Source organism: Xenopus laevis, chromosome 6S (assembly GCF_017654675.1).
Source record: "Xenopus laevis strain J_2021 chromosome 6S, Xenopus_laevis_v10.1, whole genome shotgun sequence".
Classification (NCBI taxonomy): Eukaryota; Metazoa; Chordata; class Amphibia; order Anura; family Pipidae; genus Xenopus; species Xenopus laevis.
Window position 1 is genome coordinate 106,120,393 of NC_054382.1, and position 12,119 is coordinate 106,132,511.

At 37.7% G+C, this 12,119-nt stretch overlaps 1 protein-coding gene across 6 annotated transcripts in view; it reads right to left on the reverse strand.

Annotated features, from left to right (window-relative positions):
* Positions 1-1,872: 1,872 nt before the first annotated feature.
* eya1.S (EYA transcriptional coactivator and phosphatase 1 S homeolog) overlaps positions 1,873-12,119 on the reverse strand; it is a 78,884-nt gene continuing 68,637 nt past the window's right edge. For all 6 annotated transcript variants that reach the window (XM_018223796.2, XM_018223792.2, XM_018223795.2 and 3 more), the window contains 6 exons: positions 9,745-9,803; positions 7,850-8,010; positions 6,665-6,779; positions 6,438-6,559; positions 3,781-3,881; positions 1,873-3,445 (listed from right to left, as the gene is read on the reverse strand). In XM_018223796.2, coding sequence (XP_018079285.1) covers positions 3,365-3,445; positions 3,781-3,881; positions 6,438-6,559; positions 6,665-6,779; positions 7,850-8,010; positions 9,745-9,803 — 639 coding nt within the window. In that variant the 3' untranslated portion in view covers positions 1,873-3,364. The remainder of the gene's footprint in view (positions 3,446-3,780; positions 3,882-6,437; positions 6,560-6,664; positions 6,780-7,849; positions 8,011-9,744; positions 9,804-12,119) is intronic.

Here is a 12,119-nt window from a genome sequence, read left to right on the forward strand (position 1 = left end):
ATAAGGCCAACATGTCTGAATAAGGACTGTTAAAAAAAATTCCTGTGTATTCTTCTCAGCAGAACATTAACACTACTTTACACTGTTGGTAACAAAGCAATTTGTCAAATCCACAAATTACTGATTCTAGCAGCAATATGATTCCTCTGCTGGGAGGAGTTTGCTTTTGTTTAGTCCCAAACTAGTTTTTCTCGTGTATATCTCTAGTGTAGAGCTGGTATTCCAAGCAAGCAGGAATAGAAAGGTAAACCTGTGTGACTAAAGGGATCTATTAAACCCTTTGTAAGGCTGAAATGAAAAGTACTGAGAAAGGAAATAAGCTTAATATGCTGTAGCACTGAATTACCCCTTGAACGGACAATTTATGCCAAAGAATAGGCTTTACAGTTCAGAATAGTCAACTCAGAATGTGATGTGGATGAGAAATTGTGTGTTATTCAAGAAAGGGGTATGGTTTAGTGGACCCCATCAGTCTGTGGGTCAACAAACACATTCATTATTATTACTACCTGGTAGCAGGGGTTCACAGACTATTTTCTATTACTAGGCCCAAGACAGCCAATCAGGTTCGAAAAGCAACCCCACTCACATGGAGAACTCCTACCTTAGAACTTTCCCTGCAAATAATTATAAAGGCTTTGGTGCTCCATTTCACCCGAAAGACATCATTTATTTGTTCTTTGGTACCATTGTATCCACTCAATATTTTTTTACTCAAGTGAATGTATTACATGTGTTATTTAAAATTTAACAAACATTGGGTTAGGTAACAACGAATCTCATTATGTGCAATAAGAACAACTTGGCTTTTTAGCTCGTTGTAACATCATGCAAATAATTACACTTTACATAGTCAGCCCCATTATTGATTATTATGATAGATCATAGCAGGGAAAATGCATTGCATGCAGAAAGCTGTAAGCTGAACCATTCAGCACTGAGGACATTTAGGGGCAGATTTATCAAGGGCCAAATAGTAAATTAAAATTTTAGAGTGTCAAAATTCACACATTCAAATTCTAACCCACTATTCAAATTAGGGATGCACCGAATGCATTATTTTGGATTCAGCCGAACCCCCTGAATCCTTCATGCAGTATTCGGCCCGAAAACCGAACCAAATCCGAATTTGCATATGCAAATTGAGGGTGGGAAGGGGAAAACATTTTTACTTCCTTGTTTTGTGATAAAAAGTCCCGGAATTTCCCTCCCGCCCCTAATTTGCATATGCAAATTCGGATTCGGTTCGGCCAGGAAGAAGGATTCGGCCGAATCCCGAACAGAATCCTGGATTCGGTGCATCCCTAATTCAAATGTAAATTTGAATGTGATATTTATCACAGCTCGCCCATGGAAACAGTCCTAATTAGAATATTTGCCACCTAAAACTTGCCGCGTTCATGTACAAGTCAATGGCAGAGGTCAGTTGAGCCATTTGGAGATGTTAATAGCCTTCCTGACATTCAAGGTTTTTTTTCAGGAGAAAAATTAGATTTGTACATATCAAATACAAATTGAATGTGATTCATATTTTTGGGTCAGAACCATTTGATCCAATATTAGCCATTCAAATTTTTTCTAAAATAACCTCCCAATCGAATTGTGAGTATATTCGAATTAAAAAATTTCACATGAAATCAAAATTCGACCCTTTGATAAATGGGCCTCCCCAGGTGTGTGGATTAATGCCAGGTAACAGAACTTTTCGATTCGTATACTGCAGGAACACCACATCTTGATTCAAAGAGAGCTAATGAGATATTTGGGAATAAGGATCAACATATTGTGCCTTAATTCAGTAGCTCACATATCAAACAGCCATCACCGATCAACCACAACATGGTGATCATCTTTAATAATACAAAGTTGTGGTCTTCTCTTACTATTGGTATATTTTATTAGATAAACTGAATGTGTACCAAAATAAATAAGAGAAAGACAACAAAAATATATAGACTAGATTGGAGAATAGTAGAGATAAAAGGGGGCACTCCTGTTACTGGAAACATTCCTGTCTGGGGGACTTTATTGCAAGTTGATTTGATATTTAAAGCACAACAATGCGGAGGGTAAGTTCTCACATATGTTTCACAGAAATGTCCACAAGTCAATGCTTTAATGACTGTGCTACTGTGCAGCAATCTGAATGAGTGGAGGCAGGTCGCACATTGGCTAAGGGAGGCTGAAACACCCTCAGCATGTCATACCTGAGAAGTTCCTTTGTGATAGGTAGTGATGGGCCAATTTATTCGGCCGGCGTGAATTCGCAGAGAATTCCCGTGATTCGCTGATTTTTTGCCGTTTCGGGAATTTTTCGGCCGAAATCTTCCCATCACTAGTGATAGGTTGTGTGTGAACTGCTTTGCACAAGGCAAACTGGAGCAATTATCTTACACTAATTAGTGTGTCTTGTCAATAATAATGTTAGTATTGGAGGCTTTCTCACAGTGAGTAAATGCAATAAGACAGTCGCCTGTTTTGACCTACCCTAAAATGTTATTGGGTTTAAGATGATATTTCTTTTTCTGGTGGTCAGTCACCCTTACGTTATGAACAAGCAAGCATGTTTTCTATTTTCATTAGTGTTGAAAAGAGGTAATGGTAAAAACATTATTGACACTTGACATCCATGCTTTTGGTCATAACAAATACCACTACAGTTAAAAAAAAAAATATATATCGACATATTTATATCTAACGCTTTGTTAAGGCACTGCACCACAGCTCACACACACGCACACTGCCCCGTATATGTGCCCAACCAAGGCATTGCTACCCTTTAAGAATATTTACCTAAACAATATGTAAAAGAATCCATTATTACAAATTTACACAAAATCTTTCTGTACATGATTGTCTCAGTGATGTGTATAGTTTAAATTACAGTATACAAGTTAGACTAAAGTCCAAATGAAAAAGCCTTTTAAAAGCTCACGTGCCTTACCATAGAAATCCTCATGTATCTGTATGTTAAGTCCATTCATAAATATGATTTATTACTTTGGATGCAAGAAGACAAACAGTAAACTCTTCTTCAGGCCAACAGAGAGAATGGAGCTGCATGGAGAGGGGCATTTATTTCAAAGACCCTCTCATTCCGATTACACTAGGTAGTCCAGTTTTTCTTCACAGGAGTAAACCTTTGTATTGTCTCTAGGAAAGTTATGACGGCTGATCTTTAATGTTTTTGAGGCATCGTTGCCATTTTCAAGCATTAGAAACGCCAGCAATATTACAATAATGATTTTTCAATGGCAATTCCATTATAGCTTGTTACAAATGACTGATTTGCATAGTGACAAAGGAAAGAATGTTTTGTGTTATCCTTTAAATCTCTCCACGGAGAACAAAGTGCCATTTGTTGCTATAAATATTCAAGTTCTAATGCATGATGCAGGGCCATCAGGTCTGAGTGGCTTGTGATTCTCCAAAATGGCATTGAATGCTAAAAAAAAAGACAAAAGAAATAATCAAATATAGAAACCATTACATTTTTGTATTAATGTTATTGTAAGCTTATATTAAAACTTTTAGCTTAAGAAGTATTTATAAATTCAATATTATGTTCTCTGGTTCAGGTCAAGGCCAATAACAAAACAGCCTTAATCGACAATGATTTTGCCTCCAAGTTTTCGTTTATTTCCTTCATAAATAGATTTCACATATTTATATTGGAATACACTGAGATATACGTTATTTTAAGATCTATCCATGCTGTTCCTATCCATATATAATGTACCTGGAATATTTTAAAGTAATTATAAAGCACACAATGATTACCTTTTTGGCTCCTTGTTCTTCCTCAGCTCCATCACCTACTACAACGTATACAACTTTCCTCCCAAACCGCTGAATAATTCTTTCAAAGCAGCTTTCTTTTCCTGCACAAAATAAAAAGGAACATTATAGTAATTTGCTGTTTATTTAATGCTCTAGGGAAATTGAGTGTAGATCTATTTAACAGGATCAGATTGTCGATAAGGATTTAGCAATGTATACTATAATCTATTCTGGTCATTTTAGAATTAGAAGCTAGTTATTAGTGCAGTTTCATGTACTTATTAGTAACTCTCAATCACTGGGGGACACCTGACACACATCCACATAACCATAGTTGACAATTCCATAGAACGGGTTAATGTAATAAAAGGAGCAAAGGTGTGAAAGGGCTGAGGATCGGCTGAAGTCAACATTGGAGAGCTGCACTTAGTGATGGGCGAATTTATTCGCCAGGTGCGAATTCACGGTGAATTCCCGCAAATACATTTGCGAAACTGCAGCGAAAATTTGCTGGCGTCAAAAAAAATGGACGCCGGCGTCTGTTTTTTTGGATGTCGGCGCATTTTCGCTGGCAAATGTGTGCCGGCATCCAAAAACCGGACACCGGCGTCAAAAACTAGACGCCTGCGCCGTTTCACGTTTTTTTTCGCAGTTTTTCGCAGGAAATTCGTGAATTTTTCAGGGAAGCAAAAAGGCCCAAATTCGCCCATCACTAGCTGCACTAGCAGACATATGCCAGTGGAAAAGTATTTTGCTGGAATGTTGGGATCTGGCTGTGGAGTAGGGTATATGGGTGGAAAGGTGTGCTGAGTAAATGTTGGGGCTGAGTTAAATGGCATAATGCTGTTACAGAACGGTAAACGATGGCTTTAAGGTAGGTTGGGATTAGTGGCCTATGCAACAGGGTCAAATCACAAGAGGAATATTTTGAGCCTCAGCTACCTTAAACTATCCTTGTTGGATGAGCAGCTTGAACCCTTGCCCGGGGTAGTAGGTAATGTAGTATAGAACATGCTGTGACACTTACATTTGCAAATGTGAAAAAATGTTTCATTTAGGTCAAACGACTAGGCAACATTTTTGGCCATTTCTTGCCCTTTCTCAAGTTTTTCTCAATAATCATGACAAGAAAGCTGTCTAGTAGGATTCAATCAGTAGGAGTATGCAGGAGGGTTGAGATTTAAAGAAGATAACCATGCCACTTAGGCTGCTATAAGTAAGACAGGGCTTAGGGTACGGCCACACAGGCTGTTGTCTCCGGCTGTTGTCAGTCTGCTTAATTTTTCAGGCTGAGAAAAGAAGATCTGTTCAGTGGCCCTGCTCCATTGATTTGAATCCAATCAGCCTGTATGCGGTCAGTTTCAGCTTCACTGCCTGTGACTGTAGACAGGCTGATCTGATTCAAATCAATGGAGCAGGGGCACTGAACACTCTCACTCTGCAAAAATATGTATGCTGATGACGGAGACAACAACCTGTGTGCCCATAGCCTCAGTAATGTAGGAATATGTGAATTGACTGACATAAAGGGGCTTCGTAAACAAGTGGAACCTCCATAGGTTTTGTAGTGGAGTAACCACTTTCTGTCAGCCTTTGTACCTCCAGGAACTTAAACAAGTGTACAGACAGCCCAAACCAAGTGAATACTCAGTTTCTGTCATACGATATTGGTGTCTGGCACTGACAATGGCAGAGAAAGATGATGGATATTGGAAATAGCAAAGATGACAAAGAAGCATGATATGGTGAAAAAAGACAGAGAACAATAAGGGGAATATGAGATGCAAAGTGTCGGAAGGAGGAATGTGGTAGAAAGTAGAAGATACTAATGGTGGAAAAGTGACAAACAGGTGTTAATCAGAGATAATTATAGAAGGATCATCATAATTCATGTGGGAACATTGCCATTATATGCAATCTGCTGCCTTATTGGTGGACTTGCAGGAGCCAAAATGTTAACCCCACCAACAGATTTAGTGTGCTCTGAGTGCAGGTGTCAAAACGAATTTCTCTTATAATTTACAATGGTACATTAATTACATTGCATTCAAGGGAAAAAGCAAATATAAACCATGCAGGTGCATCTGTCTTTAATAATCCAAACAAGAATCATTGCAATCACGAGAGAACCTTCTCTAGCATCCCACTAAAGACCTATGTGAGGTATAATGGCCTAGATAAAAGCTTCACAGTGTTGGCAATTCTATAATAAATGGTTATACTTTGTTCATTAGCGTCTGAAGCAATCTCCTACAGCATAAGGAGGAAATATCCAATTTGTAAGTGGGACTTACTCTTTATATTTTTATAAATGGCCAGTTAATCATATGGCTTTTTTAGCTAACAAAACAGTACCCCAGGTTGCCATATTGTCCTGAAAATGGAATAATTGATTTGAATGCATATTTGAGATTGGAATATATCTCAGGCAAAGAGGCACCTGCTTGCATTAGAGAGGGGAACTATTCCAAAAGCCACCTTATATGCCTATTCTCTGTTTTACCTAACTACTATAGCGAATAGAACAATTATACAAGGGCCCTGAAGTTCAAATCTGGTTATACCTGAACCATGTATTCAGTTATTGGTGGGTTTCCACCCCAACTATGAAAGCCAGCGTATTTCTACATCAAAAATAATATCTTAATCAAACTCACCTATTTTGGTTGCACTATAAATGTTCTCAATAGGGAAAGCTACTCCCAATCCATACAGCAAAACCTTTGCCAGGGCTGGAATAAGCTGTGTAGTTGTAACAAGTATATTTACACAGTTCGTCCTGTATGGGAATAAAGGCATACACATTACGACAAATGGTAAACGTGTCCTGGTTCTAATACAACTGATGGCTACCAATGATATTCTGTATAGGTATAAATTTTACCTAGAATGGATTAAAGTAAGGGCTTTCAGTGCAAGCGTTAACCAGGAATCTGTCAGTGCTTCAATTTCTGCCCTTAGTTGCAACCATGCTTCCCGTTTGGCAGGACCAAGTAGACCTAAAATGCAAATTAAAGATCCAAAGGATTATGAAATTGTATGTGTTAAACCCACAGATAGATTTTTTTCCAGTATGGGTTAATTATATTTGAGTTAGAATCATGCAAAATGTACTGTTTTAGGGGCTGATTCACTATGGGTCGAATATCGAGGGTTAATTAACCCTCGATATTCGACTAGGAATTGAAATCCTTCGACTTCGAATATCGAAGGATTTAGCGCAAATTCTGCGATCGAACGATCGAAGGATTATTCCTTCGATCGAACGATTAAATCCTTCGAATCGAACGATTCGAAGGATTTAAATCCAACGATCGAAGGAATATCCTTCGATCAAAAAACCTTAGGCAAGCCTATGGGGACCTTCCCCATAGGCTAACATTGACTTCGGTAGCTTTTATCTGCCGAACTAGGGGGTTGAAGTTTTTTTTAAAGAGACAGTACTTCGACTATCGAATGGTCGAATAGTCGAACGATTCGAAGTCGTAGTCGTAGGTCGAAGTAGCCCATTCGATGGTCGAAGTAGCCCAAAAAATACTTCGAAATTCGAAGTTTTTTTTACTTCGAATCCTTCACTCGAATTTAGTGAATCGAAAAAAGGTTATCATTTTTTAAAATGTAAATTATTTGATTAAAATGGAGTCTACGGGCTTCTGGATAACGGATCCCATACCTATGTAATAATAATATGTGATCACTAGTTTATTGCTGGGACAAAAGCTGGGTTTTCATTAATCTTTGCACAGACCATCCTGGAAGCAGAGCAGTGCAGAAACATCATAGTGGTGGTGAACAGAGTGTGGCCATTGTTGGACACTTGGAAGGTGCATCCCATTAACCCCATAGCTAATTAGCTTCCTACTTAGATTTCTTATTCCTTTATCCCTATTACATTATTTCAATTACCTGTTGGCCATTCAGGCTTTTCAATGTGTATGCTTTGTATTGGATAGAAAGGTTAGAAGGGAATGTCCATAGCTGACCTGGTTTTCTGGCTGTGGGTACTGGGAAATAATGCATGCCATAAATGATGAAAGAGAAATGTATTTTAAACAGAATATATATTTACCTCCAACGTTGTTTTTGTATGTGCTGTAGATCTCTTTTACTCTTCTATAACGAAAAGCCAATTTTCTCATCCAGTCCACCCCTCCTCGAACACCCGTTGCTAAACACAGGTTTGCGCTGGTTGCTGCTGCTGGAAAGCCATCTGTTCCAAAGTTATATGTGCTATAATAATAGGAACAGAGGCTGTTGAACATACAGTATGAAGGTATACAATGGGACTACATTTGCTGCTTACTTACAAATCAAAATGAGTTATATGAAACATAAACATGTTTCTTAATTGAGTGAAGGCTTCGTTGGGAAAGTCACAGTGGGATTTGGAGTCAAGTAAACCCTGATAGGATGCAGGATGGACATTCCAAGAGTATACACTAAAAATATCTGCCAATTGTAAAGTAATATAGGATCCTGTGAAACTGGGTTCCCAACAGCCAATATTCTCTTTTACCTATCCAATACCAGCCCTGCCTTTAAGTGTTTATGGGAGATTGCAGCTTTAAATTTCTCTCTGAGATCAGATTGGAACTCAAGAGACTCTGTCTAGTATGGGTTTCAGCCACTTGTGTATAGAAATGGTTTACAGAAAATGAATAGGAATATTTGTACAGAATTACAATTGTTGTCAAGATGGCTCAAATGGCTTATTGAAAAATGACTACTTTTAACAACACAAAATAGTGGCATGACAACAATGTGCAAAATGTACTAGAGGTTTGTGAACTATCGAACCCCTTTCCTTTTATAGAGATGAAGAGACAATAAAATTCTTTCTGTTGTCATGAAATCAGAGAAGCTTTTACCTAAAGCAACAGAAAGATTTATTTACACTGAATGCATTGAAGCTATGGAATTCACTGCCTGTGCAGTACATATCAAGAACAAGCCAGATATCATATTAACACTGATGTGAATAAAGAATGTAAGAGCCACAATAATGAATACAGGGGAGTATCCACTGAAAACTCTGCTGCATTTGATGGAATTTTGTTATTCTCTTTAGGCAAAACTAGAGAAAGCTTTAAAGCAGGGGTGTCCAATTCCAAGCTCAACGAGTATTCTTGTTTGGGTTATTGCATGTGGGGTGACTTATGTATTTCAGCTGGTAGAGATGGCCTGAAACTGCTTGTGTCACCTTTAATGATTTCATAGGGACCAGCTAGAAACAATCGAATGCCCATTTCTGGATTGAGAACAGGCTTAGTAGGCCTCCATTGAAGTTAATGAAAGGTCAGTGAAACAGTTTCAGGCACTTCTCTACAGGCTGATGCACATGGTTGAAAAGCCACTTCATGTACCCTGTACCCAAACTGGCCATAGACGTGCAGATTTTATTTTTTTGCACGACAAAAGATCATTTGTTGCAATGTAATGATCTACAACAAACCATTCAGAAAAGTAGGAAAAATAACAAAACAGATAATGTTCTGGGCATTAATTGACAGGCAGCAATCGTACAAAAGTTATGTCTGAGAAATAGTGGTGACAGACACCCATGGATATCATCAGATAGGCAATCTATGCAAAGATATTATCGTTAGCCAACAGAAATCTTCTGACCTTTCTGATCGACTAAGGAACGATTGTCACGGTTGGGATGATTATTCTGAGCCCACACACAATGCAAAACACATACAAAACTAAAGTTTTATATGACTAGATCTTTGCCTCTGTGGCCAGCTTTAGATTATGAGTAAGGTCTTGAAAACTTGAGGTCAGTACTAATGCTAGGCCTGCTAAGATTATAAGGCATCAAGTTAAGACTCCCATCATCTTTGTAAAATATATAACTTGATGGATTCATGATCTTTTCCAACCACAAAAATTCTGTTCAACCCAATGATTATAATATTCATCAACTATAATACCTGATAACATTTGATTTTACTAAAAACATACCTTAAATCTTGTCCATTGTCGTCTGAAGAAACATCATCAATATGACCCTGGTCACATTCCTAGAAGAAGACACAATACATATGTCCATACTGCTTTTTACACAGATACAGCTTTACCTCTAAAGCAAAACCACATGGGTCAATTTGGGCACCTAAGATATTTAGCAGATCAGATGGTGGGCCAAAATGCCTAAAAAATCCTGCATGTGTTCTATAGTTCTTTTTAGAAGTTGAAATGGTAGGTCAAAATACCTGAAATATCCCCCATGTGTTCTATAGTGCTTTTTAGTTTAGATGGTGGGCCAGAAAATTCCTGAATCATCTCTCATGTCTTCGATAGTGCCTGAGACTGCACATCAAAGTGCTTTTCAAATGACTGGATACATGTAGTGCAACTTTAACAACCTACAAGTGTTTGCGCTATTGCTTTTGGGTGATTGCTATAAAAGACAATGGGGGCCAGTTCTTGAGCTCCTGAAAATCACAGGCTAACACTATAAACCACTGTGTGCTATTGCCCTAGGATAGTTCTCTTTGTACTGGCAATTTTGTTAGAGACGTTGAGTTGAAAGCGCAGTGGTGAGACCCAGATTTAATAAGTAGAGTAGCACCATCTTTCCAAATATACAAACGAGGGCCTATAACAAATAGAAAGTGCTATATACTAAAAGAATAGTTTCATCATGACATATTCAAAAGCAAACACATGACCGCCATCTTTGCATCTGCCAGGAATATATCAAAAAGTAATGGAAGAAGAACCCCCCACCTCCACATGGCCAAAACGAAATTGTTCATTCTATTCTACTTAACCATGGAGTTTAAAACACATAGGAGCAGATTTAGATTTTGGGGATATTTAGAGTCATAGTTATCCAATGGTGAACTCTAACTTTTACGTGGCACTTAGCTTTTACAGTCGTTTACTCAGATAATGATCTAACCTAAAACAATTTTTTTCTGAAAGCCAGCTTGTTTCCAGATGCAAAAAATGAAGATGCCAGGAATTCTGATCTCAATCCACTAATGAATGAATGAATTCTATTTGTTGTATAAAATGCAGTTGTGCACTTGATTAGATGCTATGAGCCATTTGTTTTGGTACATGTTTCTCTAAGTTGCCTAAGCTATAGTTAACAAAAGATGCCTAATAGCAGTCTGCTTAAATAGCCGGAATTGGGACACTATAACAAACATTTCATTGGTGTTGAGAATCAAGATTAGTGTGCCAATCTCTTTATATTTTACATTCACTATTAATTTCACCTGGCAATTTCTTTTTTTTTTTGGAGCACTTCCCATTTTCCGTCTGCTCTCCTTCTCTAAATATACATAGTTTGCATTACTGTAGTCATGTGTTACACAAATGAGAAATGAAGAGCCACTTAGTCCTGGTAGTTACAGTTTGCCTTTAAGTGTCTTTTAAATCAGTAGGTGGCAGCCTTGTAAAATATCCATTTTATGTCTTAAGTGCCTTAAAAACTTTCAGCTGTCATTACATTTTACTGACGTTCGGATTCTTATTTTAAAGCACATTCTTAATATTTACTAAGCTGTTAAAAACAATTAGCCTATGTGCTTTATAAAGGCCCTTTGCTTTTTTTCAGGTACTTTAAAACATCTTACTGTTTAAAGCTGATGCAGTCACTATTTAGCTTAACTGAAACCAGACATTTCAGCAATGTAACATGCCACAAAAATTAAACCTGATGCTAACCGCCAATGAAATTATGACCTCTGATTGCTGTTGAGCCACACACTAACACAGCCTGAGGCCAAGGTTTCTGAAGAGCGGAGACAAAAATCTGTTACTGGTTTGCCATTTATTGGAGACCTGTGAGAATTATTTATTTTGCTTCAGTTAAAAACAGTGCGTACCCATACAGAAAATATGAATTTGAAACACTGAAACCAACCTCAATTTCACTCAATTTCAATTTTAGTAGCAACATTCCTTTTGCATCAAATTACATTTTTTTTTTCCTTATAGAGATACACCAGAATAAAGTACTGCTGGAAGCAAACAATTTTAAGCAAACTTTCTTCTTAACATTATAATGTAATAACTTGAGTCTGTCTCAGGCACTGTGATTTTAAGGGTCCTTGGATTTGCCTTGGACCAATAATTCATAGCAATGGAATATTAATGAAAGCCAAAGTCTGGTTGCTATGAACTACCTGATCAGGTCAAATATCACTCTGCAACTTTAAGTTTCTCTACTCTAGAGAGAAAGAGGGACAGTTATTCTGATGACTAACTGCTATAGAGTACAATAGGTTATAGCAGAAAAGGGGAAATTGTGCTCGCCACTAAATAATTCTAAACCATTAGGAAGGTGTGCAATGAGGGTGTGACCACAAAATTCATACAGGCAA